Source organism: Scyliorhinus torazame, chromosome 12 (assembly GCF_047496885.1).
Source record: "Scyliorhinus torazame isolate Kashiwa2021f chromosome 12, sScyTor2.1, whole genome shotgun sequence".
NCBI lineage: Eukaryota > Metazoa > Chordata > Chondrichthyes > Carcharhiniformes > Scyliorhinidae > Scyliorhinus > Scyliorhinus torazame.
Genome location: NC_092718.1, coordinates 41,294,997 through 41,310,919, shown reverse-complemented (window position 1 = coordinate 41,310,919; position 15,923 = coordinate 41,294,997). Strand labels below are relative to the sequence as shown.

At 49.0% G+C, this 15,923-nt stretch overlaps 1 protein-coding gene across 3 annotated transcripts in view; it reads left to right on the top strand.

The window, feature by feature from the left end:
- The first annotated feature begins 1,358 nt into the window (after positions 1 to 1,358).
- The window catches only part of tex9 (testis expressed 9), a 138,487-nt gene continuing 123,922 nt past the window's right edge, over positions 1,359 to 15,923 (top strand). Inside the window, exons 1-4 of one of the 3 annotated variants that reach the window (XM_072470746.1) lie at positions 1,359 to 1,450; positions 2,544 to 2,644; positions 3,659 to 3,722; positions 5,649 to 5,725. In XM_072470746.1, coding sequence (XP_072326847.1) covers positions 1,424 to 1,450; positions 2,544 to 2,644; positions 3,659 to 3,722; positions 5,649 to 5,725 — 269 coding nt within the window. In that variant the 5' untranslated portion in view covers positions 1,359 to 1,423. Of the gene's footprint in view, positions 1,457 to 1,685; positions 1,954 to 2,543; positions 2,645 to 3,658; positions 3,723 to 5,648; positions 5,726 to 15,923 lie in introns of those variants that run through there. The other 2 variants (XM_072470745.1, XM_072470747.1) reach the window with 2 other exon arrangements.

Here is a 15,923-nt window from a genome sequence, read left to right as displayed (position 1 = left end):
TCAGGAGTGTGATGGAATTTGGGACACACTACACCTGACACTGGCAGGGAGGGTGCAGGTTGTAAGAATGAATGTGTTGCCAAGGTTGCATTTTGTTTTCCAGACCCTCTGGGGATGGGGTGGGAGGTTAGGATGGAGGAGAAGTCCTTTAGGGGATCGAGTTTGAGGGCCATGGTGATGGTTCCGCTGCATATGGGGAGCCCAGTGGTGCAGTCGACAATCAGGGTGTGGAATCAGCTGAGGAGGCATAGTAAGTTGGAGGGGATGTCGGTGTTGACACCATTGTGCAGAATCCATAAGTAACTTTGCGCAAAAGGAGTGGAGGATGTTTCCCAGGTTGCTGGGGTATACCTTATTAGAGTAACTGCTGTTCCCGAACGATTCGGGAGAGGGAACGATTGTGGAGATGGATAGACTGTCAGCCTATGGGTAATTGGAGAGATGGATAGATGATCAGTCTGTGGGTGAATGGAGAAATGGACAGATGGTCAGTCTGTGAGTTTTGGAGAGATGGACAGATGGTCAGTCTGTGGGTTGTTGGAGAGATGGACAGAGGGTCAATCTGCAGTTGGTTGGAGAGACGGACAGTCAGTCTGTGGATTGGTGGAGATAGACAAACGGTCAGACTGTGGGTAGTTGGAGAGATGGACAGACGGTGAGTGTATGGGTTGGTGGAGAGATAGACAGGGTTGGTGGAGAGATAGACAGAGGGTCAGCCTGTGGGTTGGTGCAGGAATGGACAGACGGTCAGTCTGTGGACAGACTATCAGTCTGTTGGTTGGTGGAGATGGACAGGCGGTCAGTCTGAATTATTGGAGAGATGGACAGACAGTCAGTGTGTGGGTTTGTGGACAGAGGGTCAGTCTGCGGGTTGATAGAGAGATGGACAGAGGGTCAGTGTGTGGGTTTGTGGACAGAGGGTCAGTCTGCGGGTTGATAGAGAGATGGACAGAGGGTCAGTGTGTGGGTTTGTGGACAGAGGGTCAGTCTGCGGGTTGGTAGAAAGATGGAATGAGGGTCAGTGTGTGGGTTTGTGGACAGAGGGTCAGTCTGCGGGTTTGTGGGCAGAGGGTCAGTGTGTGGGTTTGTGGGCAGAGGGTCAGTGTGTGGGTTTGTGGGCAGAGGGTCAGTGTGTGGGTTTGTGGGCAGAGGGTCAGTGTGTGGGTTTGTGGGCAGAGGGTCAGTGTGTGGGTTTGTGGGCAGAGGGTCAGACTGTGGGTTTGTGGACAGAGGTTCAGTCTGTGGGTTGGTAGAGAGATGAACAGAGGGTCAGTTTGTGGACAGGGCTCGGTCTGTGGACAGGGGTCGGTCTGTGGACAGACAGGGCTCAGCCTCAAGCCCCGCCCCTTCCTCCAGCTCCAATCCTCGCGAGAGTTCCCGATGAATTCCCGTCGCCGTGGAAACCAGGCGCCAGGGACGCGCGATGGAGAAGCGGCGACTGCCGGGCCCGGTGAGGGTGAGGCAGAGAGCGTAATGGAGGTCGGGATGCAGATGGAGAGAGGCCGCAGACACCTGGCGGGGGCCTCCGTCTAGCCGGAGCTCCCGCCCCGGGTCTAAGGCGTGTGGTCCGGGGCCTGAAGCCAGCTGGCCTGACCATGGGCCAGAGAGTGGTGCACGCTGGCAGAAATCAGATTGGTTTATCATTAAAAACAAGCAGCTGCTGCAGCAATATTTAATTCAGCTGGCTGTCAGGTGCCAGAAAACATTGAGAATTATCTGACAGTCTATAGATTTTCTTCTTGATAATACTGCATTAATCCTGTCAGAATTGTTGGATCATCAAGTGCTAATATAAATATATATCAACAATATTTCAATTGTTGGACTTTGAAGACGGAGAGAGAGAGATATAGACGGATATCGTGCCTTTCTCCTCAGGACGCCTCAAGTGTTTTACAGCCAATGGAATATTGTTGAATTGCAGTTATTGTAGTAATGTTGGATATGCAGCAGGTAATTTGCACACAGCAAGGTGATAATGACCAGAACATATGTTTTACTGATGTCGGTTTGGGGATAAGCATTGGCACCAACGAGAACTCTCTTCCTTGAAATTGTACCACTACCATTGAATTCCTTCCTTCCACCTGAGGGAGCCTTTGGTTTAATGTCTCGGGAGTAAGACACTGATGCAACACATCCTCCCTCAGTCCTGCACTGAAGTGATGTGTTTAAGTGTCTGGATCACATTTAGATATGCATTCAAAATGCTCGGTGGCCCCAAAATATGGATGAATACACTTCTTGACATAAAAACTACATGGATATAGGCAGGATGGATTTTAGAATCCATAAAATCCCTACAGTGCATAATGAGGCCATTTAGCCCATATAAATCCTTGTTCTAATTTGTTATCTAGATCAGAAATTAAATCTTACATTCTGCCACCTAATCATTTCTTTCCAAATAGAAGTAATTACAGTTTAATTCCACATTTCTGTGTTTAACCAAACTACTCTTTTGCTGTTCATACAAAGAAAAGGTATATTATATCCTTAAAAATATTTTCCTTACAATATTTTTGGATTATTTTAAAATTTAGGCAAGGAAAGCTATGCCTGGCAGATCTGCCTCTCTTCCATCATCAGCTTTAACAAGGAAAGCTTCTTCAGGAGATTTACTGGCTAAAGAAGAAGAATACAAGTATGAAAAGTTTCTACATTAAAACATATACTGCATGTATGAAGTTAATAGTGGGCCAATGAAGCCCAGCAATCCTACTTCACTTTTCAGTGTGATCATGGCGGATCTTCAACTCCCATGTTCCAGCCTGCTCCCCACAAACCTCAATTCCCTCAGACACCTAAAATCTGCCTATCTCACTCAAGTATATTCAGCAATGGATAAGTTCTACCCCTGTCAAATCCCTTCATAATCTTGTATGTTTCAATTTGATCACCCTTCATTCTTCTAATCTCCAGAGAATATGGACCCAATTTATGCACCCTCTCATCATCGGACAACCCTCATCCCAGGGACCACAACTCAGTGCACCTTGGCTATCTTTCCTCCAAGGCAAATATATCCCTCCTTGAATCTGGTGGCCAAAACTGCGTGCAGTTCTTCAGTGTGGTCTCACCAAAGACCTAGACAATTGTAGCAAGACTTCTTTATTCTTAAATTCCAATCCCCATACAATATAGGCCAACTATAAGACTTAGGAGCAGAAGTAGGCCACTTGGCCCATTGGGTCTGCTCAACCCTTCGATGAGATCATGGCTGATCTGATATAATCATCAACTCTACTTTGCTGCCTTATTCCCATAACCCTTGATTCCCTTACTAATTAAACACCTGTCTATCTCAGCCGTGAACAAACTTAACGACCCAGCCTCTATCATTCTCTGCGGTAAAGAATTCCACAGATCCACGACTGTCATAGACAAAAGTTCCTCTTGATCTATGTCTTAGATTGTCGACCTTACTCTGAGATTATGTCCTCTGGTCCTAGACCAGAAGAGGAATCATCCTCTCAGAATCTGCCTTATCAAGCCCTCTGAGAATCCTACATGTCTCAATAAGGGCTCATTCTTCTAAACTCAATATAATATAAACAACATAATTTATAATCTGAAATTATGTATTTGTGGATGTGTGGTCAATCTAAATGTATGAAAATTGAACTCCGTTTCTAAAAGAAACCTTCTTATTAATTAGGAGATTAAATGCAGAACTGGAAGCAAAAACAGCTGAACTGGTCCGCCAAGCTGAAGAAGTTATGGTAAGTTTAGCTAATGAACAGGAGTCTATTTTGAATTGTGAGGAAATATTCCTTACTTTTTATCTTCTGCCCCATTTTTCTTTTCTGGAGTGTTGGGAAAGGATGTTGCATTAAGTGGATATTACTACAAAGCTACCTTCTCAGTAAGCTCAACAGCAAGCATGATGAACAATGCTTGTTCATACAAGGGGCTGGTTTAGCACAGGGCTAAAGAGCTGGCACAATGGAGGTTGAGGGGTGACCTGATAGAGGTTACAAAATTACAAAAATGCAAAATTATGAGTGGCATGGACAGAGTGGTTTTCCCAGGGTCGGAAATTACTAGGGAACATAGGTTTAAGGTGCAAGGGCGAAGGTTTAGAGGCGATGTGTGAGGCAGGTTTTTTACACGGTAGTGAGTGCCTGGAACGCACTGCGGGGGTAGGTGTCGAAGCAGATACGATAGTGGCATTTAAAAGGCATCTTGATATAGACATAAATAGGATGGGAATAGAGGGATATGGTCCCTGAAAGTGCAGCAGGATTTAATTTAGACGGGCATCATGATCGGCGCAGGCTTGGGAGGGCTGAAAGGCCTGTTCCCGTGCTATACTGTTCTTTGAATCTGTCTCAATTACCTCGGCTGGGGCTCACTCCCGGTAAACCGAGCAGCCAGCGTTTCCTTTCTATCCAGCTGCTGAGTTTTGTTTTGTTTTTTTTACATTTTTTATAAATTTAGTGTACCCAATTCATTTCTCTCCAATTAAGGGGAAATCTAGCGTGTTCAATCCACCTACCTTGCATATCTTTGGGTTGTGGGGGCGAACCCCACGCAAACACGGGGAGAATGTGCAAACTCCACACAGACAGTGACCCAGAGCCGGTATCGAACCTGGGACTTTGGCGCCGTGAGGCAGCAGGGCTAACCCACTGTGCCACCGTGCTGCCCTAGCTGCTGAGTTTTTAATGCCTGAAGACAGAACTGGAGGGAACTTTCTAGGTTTCTCTCCCTTTAATGTTACCAGACCTCTCTAAGGCCACATGGAAGCTGCTTCTCTGATACTCTGTTTATCTGAGACAAGCAGTTGGTCAGTTTGTTGGAGTGGGAAACAAATGAAAACTATACAGACCTGGTACTGTTCTTTTGGTTGAAGGCTCAGGTTAATAAAACTGAAAGTGACCCCCCAGAGGAAGTCTTACAGCCTGAGAGTTCTGAGTGAATGCACATACCAGACTTCCAAATCAACTGGTGGTTTCAACATTCCGTGTCCTGGGAAGATAGATACAACGATTTTGATATCAGCAACAAGGACACTCATCTCTCTTTTTTCCATTTTAATTCCTATAATTTTATCCCTTCCCTGTCTCTGTAGAGGGTGGGACAGTAAAAAGGCACGCTTGGCGGGGAAGAGTGTAAAGGTTAGCTAGCTGATATTCTATTATTATTGTTGCATGTCTTATCTCTCTTATAAATGATCAGTTTTCTTGTGATTTCACTTACAAATTTAGTGTCTAAGTCATTGGAGCAGTCAAGGGTCAAATATCTCAGAAACTATTTGTTTTAACCAAATTATTGGTTAATTCGCTAGTGTTGGGACTCCGGGGCTTCTGCGGCTGGAATTGACTGTACACTAACCCAGGGTGTCGCAACATCTTCTAAACCACCCTATTTAATGGCCCCCATGTTGGCAATATATGTGTTTTGAAAACAAATGAGACATTTATTTTGCTATTCATTTGTATTTTGAACAATAGCTATCCTTTCTATGTTTTCTTTCCACTTTTAAATAAAATGCTGGGTTCATATTGCTTGAATTATTTTTTCTATTTATTTTGTGCTTGTTTAACACCCAAGTTTAAAATAAGATGGTTGTTGTTATCTACTTTGCTATCTTCATGCTCTCTTACATACTAAACCATTTAGAAGTTATTTGGTTATGTGTCTAGAAGGGGCAAGAAGAAATGCTGTCTCAACCGGTATCACATATTGGAATATTTGCCATAGTGGATGATGAGAAAATAAGGTAAGATAATTACCAATTGAAGGATTACCTATGCAGGAATAATGTACTTTAAATATATTTTTTCTTCATATGAACATTTGTCACTCCAAGTGACAGTATCAAACTCTTGACATCTTGGATAGCCCAGTAAGCTAGCATGCAAACATCCATGAATGTGTATTAACCCCAAGTGAACCCAATTCCCAGTCAAACTATTTCTTATACTAATAATCCTACTTGCTCTGAGTAAGATACCCAAATTATTCACAGCTTATGCTTTTTAGTGCCGTTTAGACCATGTTTAGAGTCCGCATAGTGCCCTGGCTAAGATAATCTAACTCTGACCTGGCATCTTTCTGATCTATATGGTTCTGTATCACTTAAATTAAACATTTAAAAAACACACTCTAGACCCTTTAATTTTCTTCCCTTATCCCTATGGATGTGACTGACACAAGGATACTATTCCACAAATGTTAACGACCATCAAATACCTTGCAAAATAGCCTCTATTGCTCTGTCAACCTGAACACAATGTAACTAGATTCTATGACCATGGATCATCCATTACAGCAGAGCTAAATCTTTTCCAACATCCATACATGCACTTCTAGCAGGAGCTCCTTGGAAGTGGACACTGTGACAAAGGCTTTCTCTTCCATAACCAGGGATATTGAAGCTAAATACAATATTCCTCTTTTTCATAAATATAGCCCTTTGTCCCCAGCTCCATTCTAATGAGCGAATGCGATATCTTTTCTATTACTTCTAAACCTCTTCTTTAATGTGATTCAAAAAACTGTACATACAATATCCACTTGCAACTTAACTTCCATGTTTACATGTTCAGCATTGTCTTCTTGCTTTTGTTTTGCCTCTAACTACAAAGCCAAGAATTCAGTTTACTATCTTCAATGATCTATGTAACTGCACAGCAAGATTACATTACTCCTCAACTCCCTTCAAAGTCTTACCATTATTTTGTTTTGTACTCTTTAAAGTGCATTGCTTCATATTTTTCTCTATTGAACTGCATCTGCCACCTGATTGCCCATTCAGCTTTTCTTTTTATGTCCTTCTGCAATGTTTCACACTCCTGGTCACAATTAGCAGTGCTCCTCATTTGGTGTCATCAGAAACAGCAAATGTCAATATTATTTCTAATGGGCGGCATGGTGGCACAGTGATTAGCTCTGCTGCCTCGCAACTCCAGGGACCCAGGTTCAGTTCCAGCGTCGGGTGACTGTGGAGTTTGCACTTTCTCCCCTTGTCTGTGTGGGTTTCCTCTGGGTGCTACGGTTTCCTCCCACAGTTCAAAGATGCGCAGGTTAAGAGGATTGGCCATGGGCCGCACGGTGGCACAGTGGTTATCACTGCTGCTACGGCGCTGAGGACCCGGGTTTGATCCTAGCCCCGGATCACTGTCTGTATGGAGTTTGCACATTCTCCCCGTTTTTGCGTGGTTTTCACCCCCACAACCCAAAGATGTACAGGTTAGGTGGATTGGCCACACTAAATTGCTCCTTAATTGGAAAAAATAAATAATTGGGTACTCTCAAAAAATGTTTTAAAAATAAATTGGCCCATGCTAAATTGTCCCTTAGTGCTCAAAAGGTTAGGTGGGGTTACTGGACTTCCGGTTGCGGCTATGCGGAGTTAAGCCGCACGATTCGGCAGCTCCCGCTATCACGGACTTTCGGGCTCTTTAGAGGAGCCCCAACGGAAATTTTTTTTGAGCACGACCCGTGGGGAAGGGTGGAGCGAGATCCCCCTTCAACTTTTATGGACCGGACCAGAAGTGAAACGGCCAAAAAAGTGGCATTGGAGCAGCGGGAGAAGCGAGGGAAGAAAAGCAAAATGGCGGCGGCCGGGGACAAAGCGGAGTGCGGGCCGGAGCTGCAGGAGTTCATCAAGCGCTGCTTTGAGGAGCTGCGCAAGGAGATGCTGCCGCCTATGTTGTCGGCGATTGAAGGACTAGGGATGACCCAGAAGGCTCACGAGGTAAAGATCCAGGAGGTGCAGAAAAGAGTCAGTGAGAATGAGGACGTGATCTTGGGCCTGGCGGTGAGAGTGGAGGAGCACGAGGCGCTGCACAAGAGGTGGGCGGGAAGACTCGAAGACCTGGAGAACAGGTCGAGGAGAAAGAACCTGCGGATCCTGGGTCTCCCTGAAGGAGTGGAGGGGGCCGATGCCGGTGCATACGCGAGCACGATGCTCGAGGCGCTGATGGGGACGCGGAGGCCCCTTCGAGGCCGCTGGAGCTGGCTGGGGCACACCAGGTGCTGGCGAGGAGGCCCAAGGCAAACGAGCCGCCAAGGGCGATGGTGGTGAGATTTCACCGTTTCACGGACAGAGAGAGGGTCCTGAAATGGGCCAAGAAGGAGCGGAGCAGCAGGTGGGACAATGCGGGGATCCGAATATACCCGGACTGGAGCACGGAGGTTGCAAAGAGGAGAGCGGGTTTCAACCGGACCAAGGCGGTGTTGCACCGGAAAGGAGTGAGATTTCGAATGCTGCAGCCAGCGCAACTGTGGGTCACACACAAGGATCAGCACCATTATTTCGAAACGCCTGAAGACACCTTTATTCAAACCAAAAAGTTGGACTCAAACTGAGGGTTTGTGAGGGTGGGGGGGGATGTTTGATGGTTGTTGTATATAGGGGGTCAATCACACGCAAGAAATGTTACATGGGCTGGGGGAGAGAGACAAGGCCGCGACAGGAGCTGCGCCAGAGGGGGCGGGGTAGGCTTAGGAAAGCGCGGGTTTTTTTCCCGCGCTAGGGAAGAAAGGCGGGCGGGGGAATGGAGGAACGCACACTGATTGGGAGATTCCCACACGGGGAGGTCAATGGGACGGCGGGGGAAGCCGGGGTCAGCAAGTGACTTACGGGAGTGATATGTGGGAGCAAAAAAGCTAGACACGGGTCTAGCGGGGGGGAGGGGAGGGGGGGAAAAAGGGTTGCTGCTGCACTGGCCGAAGGGGAATGTGACACAGAAGAGGTGGTCGAGGCAGGGGTCTCCCGGCTGGGGGACTGGAGGGTGAGGGCGGCGCGGACACGGAACTGGCCTAGAAAAGGAGATGGCTAGTCGGCGGGGTGGGGGGAGCCCCTCCAATCCGGCTGATAACGTGGAATGTGAGGGGCCTGAACGGGCCGATGAAGAGGGCCCGAGTGTTCGCGCACTTAAAGGGACTGAAGGCAGACGTGGTCATGCTCCAAGAGACACATCTGAAGGTGGCGGACCAGGTCAGGTTAAGAAAGGGATGGGTAGGACAGGTATTCCATTCGGGGCTGGACGCGAAGAATAGAGGGGTGGCAATATTGGTGGGGAAGCGGGTTTCATTTGAGGCCAAGAATATCGTAGTGGATAACGGAGGGCGATATGTGATGGTGAACGGTAAGTTGCAGGGGACGTGGGTGGTGTTGGTAAATGTATGCGCCCCGAACTGGGACGATGCCGGATTCATGAAACGCATGTTGGGGCGCATTCCGGACCTGGAGGTAGGAGGCCTGATAATGGGTGGGGACTTCAATACGGTGTTGGACCCAGCACTGGACCGCTCCAGATCGAGGACTGGAAAGAGGCCGGAAGCGGCCAGGGTGCTTAGGGGGGTTTATGGATCAGATGGGGGGAGTGGACCCGTGGAGGTTTGCCGGGCCGCAAGCCAGGGAATTTTCTTTTTTCTCCCATGTGCACAAAGCCTATTCCCGGATAGATTTTTTTGTTCTGGGCAGGGCGCTCATCCCAAAAGTGGAGGGAACGGAGTATTCGGCCATAGCCGTTTCGGATCGCGCCCCGCACTGGGTGGAACTGGAGCTGGGAGAGGAGAGGGACTAATGCCCGTTGTGGCGGCTGGATGTGGGACTGCTGGCAGATGAGGTGGTGTGTGGGAAGGTGAGGGGGTGCATCGAAAGGTACTTGGAGGCCAACGACAACAGGGAGGTGCGGATGAGGGTGGTATGGGAGGCGCTGAAGGCGGTGATCAGGGGAGAGCCAATCTCCATCAGGGCTCATAGGGAGAAGACAGAGGGCTTGGAAAGGGAGAGGTTAGTGGGGGAGATTTTAAGAGTGGACAGGAGATACGCAGAGGCCCCTGAGGAGGGATTACTTGGGGAAAGACGACGTCTCCAGACGGAGTTTGAGCTGTTGACCACAGGGAGGGCAGAGGCGCAGTGGAGGAAGGCGCAGGGGGCGACCTACGAGCCTGGGAGAAGGCGAGTCGGATGCTGGCACACCATCTCCGTAAAACGATGGCAGCGAGGGAAATAGAGGGAGTCAAGGATGTAAGGGGAGCCACGGTGCGGAGTGCGACGAAAATAAACGAGGCATTCAAGGGCTCCTATGAGGAGCTGTACAGATCCCAGGCCCCAGCGGGGGGAAGAGGGGATGAGACGATTCCTAGACCAACTGAGATTCCCGAGAGTGGAGGAGCAAGAGGTGGCTGGTTTGGGGGCACCAATTGGGTTGGAGGAGCTGAGCAAGGGTTTGGGGAGCATGCAGGCGGGGAAAGCCCCGGGACCGGACGGGTTCCCGGTGGAGTTCTAAAGGAAGTATGTAGACCTGTTGGCCCCGCTACTAGTGAGGACCTTTAATGAGGCAAGGGAGGAAGGGACCCTGCCCCCGACAATGTCGGAGGCGACGATTTCTTTGATCCTAAAGCGGGACAAGGACCCACTGCAATGTGGATCGTACAGGCTGATCTCGCTCCTCAACGTGGATGCTAAGTTGCTGGCAAAAGTGCTGGCTACGAGGATCGAGGACTGTGTCCCGGGGGTGATCCACGAGGACCAGACGGGATTTGTAAAGGGCAGGCAACTAAACACCAATGTGCGGCGGCTCTTAAACGTGATAATGATGCCATCGGAGGAGGGAGAGGCGGAGATAGTGGCAGCATTGGACGCGGAGAAAGCCTTTGACCGAGTAGAGTGGGAGTACCTCTGGGAAGTGCTGCATAGGTTTGGGTTCGGGGGAGGGTTTATTAGTTGGGTTAAGCTCCTTTACAGAGCCCCGGTGGCGAGTGTGGTGACGAACCGGCGGAGGTCGGAGTACTTTCAGCTGTACCGAGGGACGAGGCAGGGGTGCCCCCTGTCCCCCCCTGTTGTTTGCATTGGCGATCGAACCCTTGGCCATGTAATTGAGGGAGTCTAGTGTTGCTCTTATTAGCCTTAGTTTCATTAGCTCTAATTCTGTCACCTTTGCTCACGAGTCGGCAGGTATCTTTCTGATACCGCCACGTGGTTCAAGTTCAAGTAATGATTAATAATGCAGCACACCGCTTAGTAAATGTTAAATCAACGATCATTTATTATATACAGCAATAAATACTTCTACAATAATACTACCTCTAGACTATTACCTACCACTAAAGGCCAATACTTAACTTTGGTGATGACCCACCCGGTCAGGGAAACGAATGGCTTATCGAATTGGGTCTGGCCTGGGGGATTCAAAAAGGCTGGTACGGGTCGATTGTCTGGAACACCTATCTGGTAGCGATCGCTGGAGTAAGACTTACTTGTTCTTTCGTCGAAGGGTCTCGAAGGTTGCGAGTAGGAGAAGAAGGAGGGTCGATCTGAACTTGGCCCCTATCTTTATAGTTCCCAGGGGCTTCCCGCCTCTCGGGGCGGACCTTGACCCTGGTCCCAAGTGATTGGACTTGGTCCCAATCACTGGGTTCGATATGCTCCAATAATGGGGCGATTCCTTGATCGGGGGGGTGGTCGTTCACCTTTCTTTGTCTCGGCCACTGCTGGCGCCGAGAGGTCTGGATCGGCTTTCAATTGCTAATTTGTAGCAATTGTTCCCGGGGATAGCCGATTAAAATGCAGGTGGCTGGGTTGATGTGACTACACAGCAGAGTATCGCCAACACTAACTGCTTCAATCACGTAGGACAGGGAGTACCAGGTTATGAACCTGGCACACTAGGAAGATGCAGTGTCGCTGGTGACTGGGCTTTGGGTACTGCGGGGCAGTGAAACATTAACGGCAGGGAGGTTTGAAGTAATGGGGTCTGAGTTCCCGCGCAACCAAATGTTCATGAAAAAGATGTTGAGCACGATGAAGGGAGTCCTCATGGCTGTCCTCTTTCCTTTTCCTTCTTGTGTTTTTTTTGTTTTCTCCGGTCCTGGAGCCTCTGGAATTCTGTGAAAACAAGCATAGTATCTGTAACTACCTTGGTTTAATATCCGGTGTGTTAGTGTGTCTGTCCTTTTTGGGGCCAATTATACCCTTATAATTGGTCACTATGTGTGACTCCCTCATTTTTTTTCCAAAAACAAATGTTAGGACACGGCACACTTCCCAATGACGGACCAGTGCTGATTTACCATCCGAATGTTCCAGGATGTAAATAGCATATGGCAGCAACCTAAAGGTCGCCTAAACAAAATAAAAACTTTTTGAAATTAAAAATGTCAAATGAGGTGCGTATGGGCCGCGACGAGCAAGATTTGGATGGAGTCCCCGGGTAGGACGGCTACCAAAGCCGTATCTCCCCTACCCGAGCGTGTTTGACCAACGGGGGGGGGTCCCCAGGCAGGGCGGGTCTCACGCCGTTTCTCCACTGCCTGAGCAACCGACAAGAACGGGTAAAAATGTAGTCATCGTGGTGGGGTTGCTACAGTGATTCTATCCTTGAATCACAAGAGCAGCTACGATCGGGCGTCTGGTACCCGGACCGGTATGAGCTGAAGTGTCTGCAGACAAGCTAGTTCCACTGAACAAGCGTCTGGTCTGTTGACCAGGTATCTGTAGACAAGTTGGTACCGCTGAGCAAGCGGCTGGAATTTCTTTACTGTAGGACGAACAACACAAAACAAACGTACGAACAACATAAAACATCCTCCAGGTTCCATCAGGAAGGACAACATTTCTCCCAAGTGTTTCCGTTAAACATCATGTGGACACCTCCGTTCTCTGTTGCGAACAGGGTCGCAAAGGTGTTTGCGGCTTGGGAGTCCGACTCGAGGTCGTCCCCTTCTCCCGGGTGCCAAACTCTGGAGTGAATTAAGGCTGAAAGGGCTGCGTGGTGTGAGTTGGGGTTGCTTTCGTCGTTGCGGACGAGTCTGTAGGAGTTGTCGCGGTGCCAATGAGTTGTGTCGAGTTGTGTGGGGACAAAGTCGGGGTCGGGTCGTCCGTGTGGCTCGGTGGTCGGTGGTGGGATTTGTTTAGAAAAGTGATCATGAAGGGATCACTGGAGTCAAAATCGGAGTCGCTGGGTGTGGGTCCGGTGGTATGGGGATAGTAGGAGGCGTGCTGTGGCTATCGTCCGAGTCACAGTCGCTGTCTCTGCTGCTGCAGTCTGTGGGCGTTCCGGGGCGGAGTGTAGATTTTGGGGGTGGAGTCGAGTCTGTGTCTGGGCTGGACGTGGTGGGGGTTGGTCTGGTTACGTTGGCTGTGGGCGGGGTGTGGTCTGCTGCGCCAAGCATGACGTGGTTTGACTGTGCTCCATAAGCCTTTAACTGGTTGATATGAAACCACGCAGTCTTACCATTTGGGTATTTTATTTTATATACCGATGGGCTTACTTTATCCGTAATGGAGTACGGACCCAAGTATTTTGGAGACAGGAATGTGCTGGGGTTATATACAGACAACATCACTTGCTGTCCTATATCATACTCCGTTGCATGCACTGCCTTATCAAAACAGGCCTTGCTCTGTTTCTTTTTGGTTCCCAATTTGACTGCGGCTGCTAACTGAGCCGTTTTTACATTAGCGACTAATTGCTCAACGGCTTTCTCTTGGATGAGGGCCGTAACTTCAGGGCTGGTCAGGTCTAAACCTACAAGTATTCTGTCCCTTTCATGGGGCGTCCGGTCATGGGAGTGTGTGGGGTGTAACCTGTGGAGGTGGAAACAGTGTTACGCAAAAACATCAGCGCAAAAGGGAGGACTGAGTCCCAAGTGGTGGTGTTCTGCTGGACCATTTTTCGGAGGGTGGTTTTTAGGGTCCGATTCATGCGCTCCACTATACCACTCGACTGTGGGTGATACGCAATGTGGAATTTTTGGGTTATGCCAAATATCGTGAGGACGTTCTGCATGACCCGTCCCGTAAAGTGAGAACCTTGGTCCGATTCAATACTGCGGGGGAGTCCCCATCTTGTAAAGATGTGGTGGGTTAGGATCTTGGCTGTGGTTTTCGCGGTGTTGGTGCGGGCTGGAAATGCTTCCACCCACTTTGTAAAAGTGTCTATGACCACCAGAACATATTTATAGCCATTCCTGCAAGGGGGCAATGGACCTATAAAATCAATCTGGAGGTTAGTCCAGGGGCCGTTAACGGGTCGGGTGTGGCTGAGTTGGGCCTTTTTTGCATATCTATCGGGGTTGTTCTGCGCACAGATAAGGCAATTCTCAATGTAATGGCTTACATCTTCCTTGAGATTTGGCCACCAACAAAGCTGTTTGAGGTGGGCTGTGGTGGGATCGATTCCCTGGTGTCCATGACCATCATGGAATAAACAGATTAATTGGTTCCTATCCTGCTCAGGAACTACATAAAGGGTGTCCTTTAACACCACACCGTCCATGTGTGGTCAGTGTATTTCTGAACCTCTCGTAGGAGGCTGGAAACTTCCCTTTCACAATCTCAGTGAGAGCGCTATCCTGCTTCTGGGCCTCTACTAGATCTTCGATCCTAGTCTGCGTGACCTGAACTGCACTCACTGGCGCACGCACTGGCGCGCTTTCGAGGGGTTTCCAGAAGTATCCATGCCTGTATCCTGCCTTAGCCAGTGCGTCGGCTTTTACATTTCCAGGGGGGGGGAGGAACGATGGTGGCTGCGGACTTTTATAATGCCAAAAGTCCTGTTCTGGGCTTTTTGTAGGATATGGCGGAGTAATGGGGCTGAGGGGAGGGGTTTCCCATCCGCGGAAACAAATCCTCTTGTTTCCCAGAGGGGCAGAAATTCTGTGAGGCTGTTGCAGACATATAGGCTGTCTGAATATATGTCTGCTGGGCTGGGGAAGGAATCTGGGTGGTCTACTATGTACGCGATGGCCGCAAGCTCTGCTGCCTGTGCGCCTAAGTGTCCGGGAAGTTTTAATGCTATCTCCTCGAGAGCACGTCCCTGTGCGTCCTCAACATAAATCCCGCAACCTGTTATGCGTTGCCCATCTAAGACTGTGGAAGATCCATCCACATAAAACCTAATGGGGTCACATGTGTCCGGGTGAGGGGGGCTCTGAGATGGATTTGTTAATTTTCTGGGGGGTGTTTTTGCTATAAAGGGGCCTGTATTATGGGTTGGAGAGATGATTTCACACTCGGGAGGCGAGGGGGGTGGGGGGAATGGGTGTTCCGGGGTACTGTAAATTGTCCGCTACGTATGTGTGGGTCTTTGTCTGTTTGACTGTGATGTCCCATCCTTGCAAGAGAAGGGTCCACCTAGCTGCGCGTATTTGGCTGACGGCACCGTCCTTGAGTCGTCCGTCCAGTAAAAGTTGTGTGGGGGTGTGCTCGGTCAGAATGGTGATGGGGTTCAGTCCGGTAATATAGGAAAAGTACTGGACTGCCCAGAAAACGGCGAGCAGGTGCCTCTCACAGGCTGAAAATCCCTGCTCCACAGCATCTAAAATTCGGGAGGCATAAGCCACGGGTCTTAACTGGTCGTGCCGTTCCTGCAGGAGCACGGCTGAAAGGGTGCGGTCTGTGGTCGCGACCTCTATTGCGTAAGGGGAAAGCAGGTCTGGAACTTGTAGTGCGGGTGCAGCTATGAGCGCCTGTTTTAATGATTCCACAGCCTCCGTATGCTGCGGAAGCTATTCCCAGGGGGCTCCTTTCTTTAGGAGGTCTGAGAGGGGCGCTGCCTTGCTGGCGAAACCGTCAATGTGGTTTCGGCAGTAGCCAACCAGTCCTAAAAACGACCGGAGGGCTGAAACGTTCTGGGGAAGGGGCAATTTAGCGATCGAGTCAATTCTTTTATGCTCGATCTCACATTTGCCGAGTGTGATAATTGTACCTAAATATACCACTTTTTCTTCCAATATCTGGGCCTTTTTGGGGTTTACTTTACAGCCAATGGAACCTAGTAATTCCAGGAGTTCGGACAGAAGCTCAATGTGCTCTTCCTTTGTGTCTATCTGCAGTCGTAGATCATCTACATACTGTACCAGACATTCGGGGCGAGAAAATTTCGCTAGTCCATTTGCCAGCTGTCGGTGGAAAATGGAGGGGGAGTTGTGGAAGCCTTGTGGCAGGCATGTCCACGTGT